The sequence below is a fragment of the Wasmannia auropunctata genome, unplaced genomic scaffold (genome assembly GCF_000956235.1).
Source record: "Wasmannia auropunctata unplaced genomic scaffold, wasmannia.A_1.0 LD336069.1, whole genome shotgun sequence".
Classification (NCBI taxonomy): Eukaryota; Metazoa; Arthropoda; class Insecta; order Hymenoptera; family Formicidae; genus Wasmannia; species Wasmannia auropunctata.
In genome coordinates this window covers 3,036,825-3,038,087 of record NW_012026821.1, presented here as the reverse complement: position 1 = coordinate 3,038,087, position 1,263 = coordinate 3,036,825, and the positions used below count along the sequence as shown (strand labels likewise).

The window sequence follows — 1,263 nt, the reverse complement described above, 5'->3', positions numbered from 1 at the left end:
CCAAAAAGGTATGTTTTAATATTTTTTCGTTTTAACTACTCATATATACCTAGCGCGATGACATTTTATGTCCATTTCAATCCTGTAAAAGCGTTTTTAAATCCGTTCAGTCGTTTCGGAGTTATCCATTAGAATGCAAATGTCGGTAATTTTTACCTTCCAGCATCGTCTTAAGACATGCATAGTAATTTTCTTAAATATATATGTATATGCTGTGACGTGACGTTTTTCAACCGTCCGTCACAAGGGTCGTAATGCCCGACCAAAGGAGCGCGGTTTTGGATCCTGCGTCCTCCCCGATTTAGGGAGGCGAGCGTATCCGCGCGCGTGCGTTGTCGTGGCATAATTTTGACGCGTTTCATTTAATCTTTTCTTTTCGCACGAGTGTAACCTAGGTAGAAATCGGCGGCATGAGTGAACGGCGTGTATAAACTCGTCGACTCCAACCAGCGAGAGAGAGAAAGATGGCACCGACATCGAGGCGGCTGACTCGCCCTGGGAAGTACGGAGCACGCAGATTAAGTACTATTCTCCGAAGCAATTAAACACGCTGGTGCCCGTTATCGGGAACCTTTACTGCTGTGGATTATTTACGATCAGTAATGGGAGCAAGAGCCGCGTACCCGAGGCTCGGAAAAGCCAGACCATATTTGAAGATCGCGTCGCCGATTGCGGGCGATCCGATCACGTGCGAGGCCGCGATTCGCGGGCGTCGCGCCCGCAGGACAAAGGCCAATCGGCGCGTTATCAGCCGATCCCATGACGTCTCGCGACCTGCGTGCTGCCGGAAGGACCGTCGAGCGACACTTGTGTTGTGGTTGTTGCCTGGGAAGGACGCAGGATCTCGAGTAACTGTCGATTGACGAAACCAGGATTAGAGATCTTAGCTGCCGCTCTTGGTGAGACGAACGTCGCTAAAGTATATTGTCGGCCGCCGGTTTCGTTGTCGGGCGGATCGCGCTATTAAAGTTTTGTCGTTCGTATAATTGTGTGTCCGTGAGTCGTGTCCGTGTCTCGCGCCGCCCGCCCGGCAAAGGTTACGCGAAATTAAGTAGTTGCCGTTGCGCTCGCCTTGCCATAGCCGAGTCATTTGTGTCATTTACGTGTTATTTTGTGTTATTCGTGCGTTGCGAATTTATCTAATTCATTGCGTGTTAGCGTGCCGAGTTTTTGGCAGAGTTCGAGAATATCGCGATACCGCGTGGTGTGAGATCGGCCATTACGCCGTGCGTGGCGTACCTCCCGCGTGCCGCGACTTTGCAT

At 50.6% G+C, this 1,263-nt stretch overlaps 1 protein-coding gene across 1 annotated transcript in view; it reads right to left on the bottom strand.

Annotated features, from left to right (window-relative positions):
• Positions 1–1,220, bottom strand: part of LOC105450232 — a 2,180-nt gene extending 960 nt beyond the window's left edge. The window contains exons 1-2 of the mRNA XM_011689978.1: positions 1,164–1,220; positions 775–960 (exon numbers count right to left, since the gene is read on the bottom strand). Coding sequence (XP_011688280.1) covers positions 775–960; positions 1,164–1,220 — 243 coding nt within the window. The remainder of the gene's footprint in view (positions 1–774; positions 961–1,163) is intronic.
• Positions 1,221–1,263: the final 43 nt, after the last annotated feature.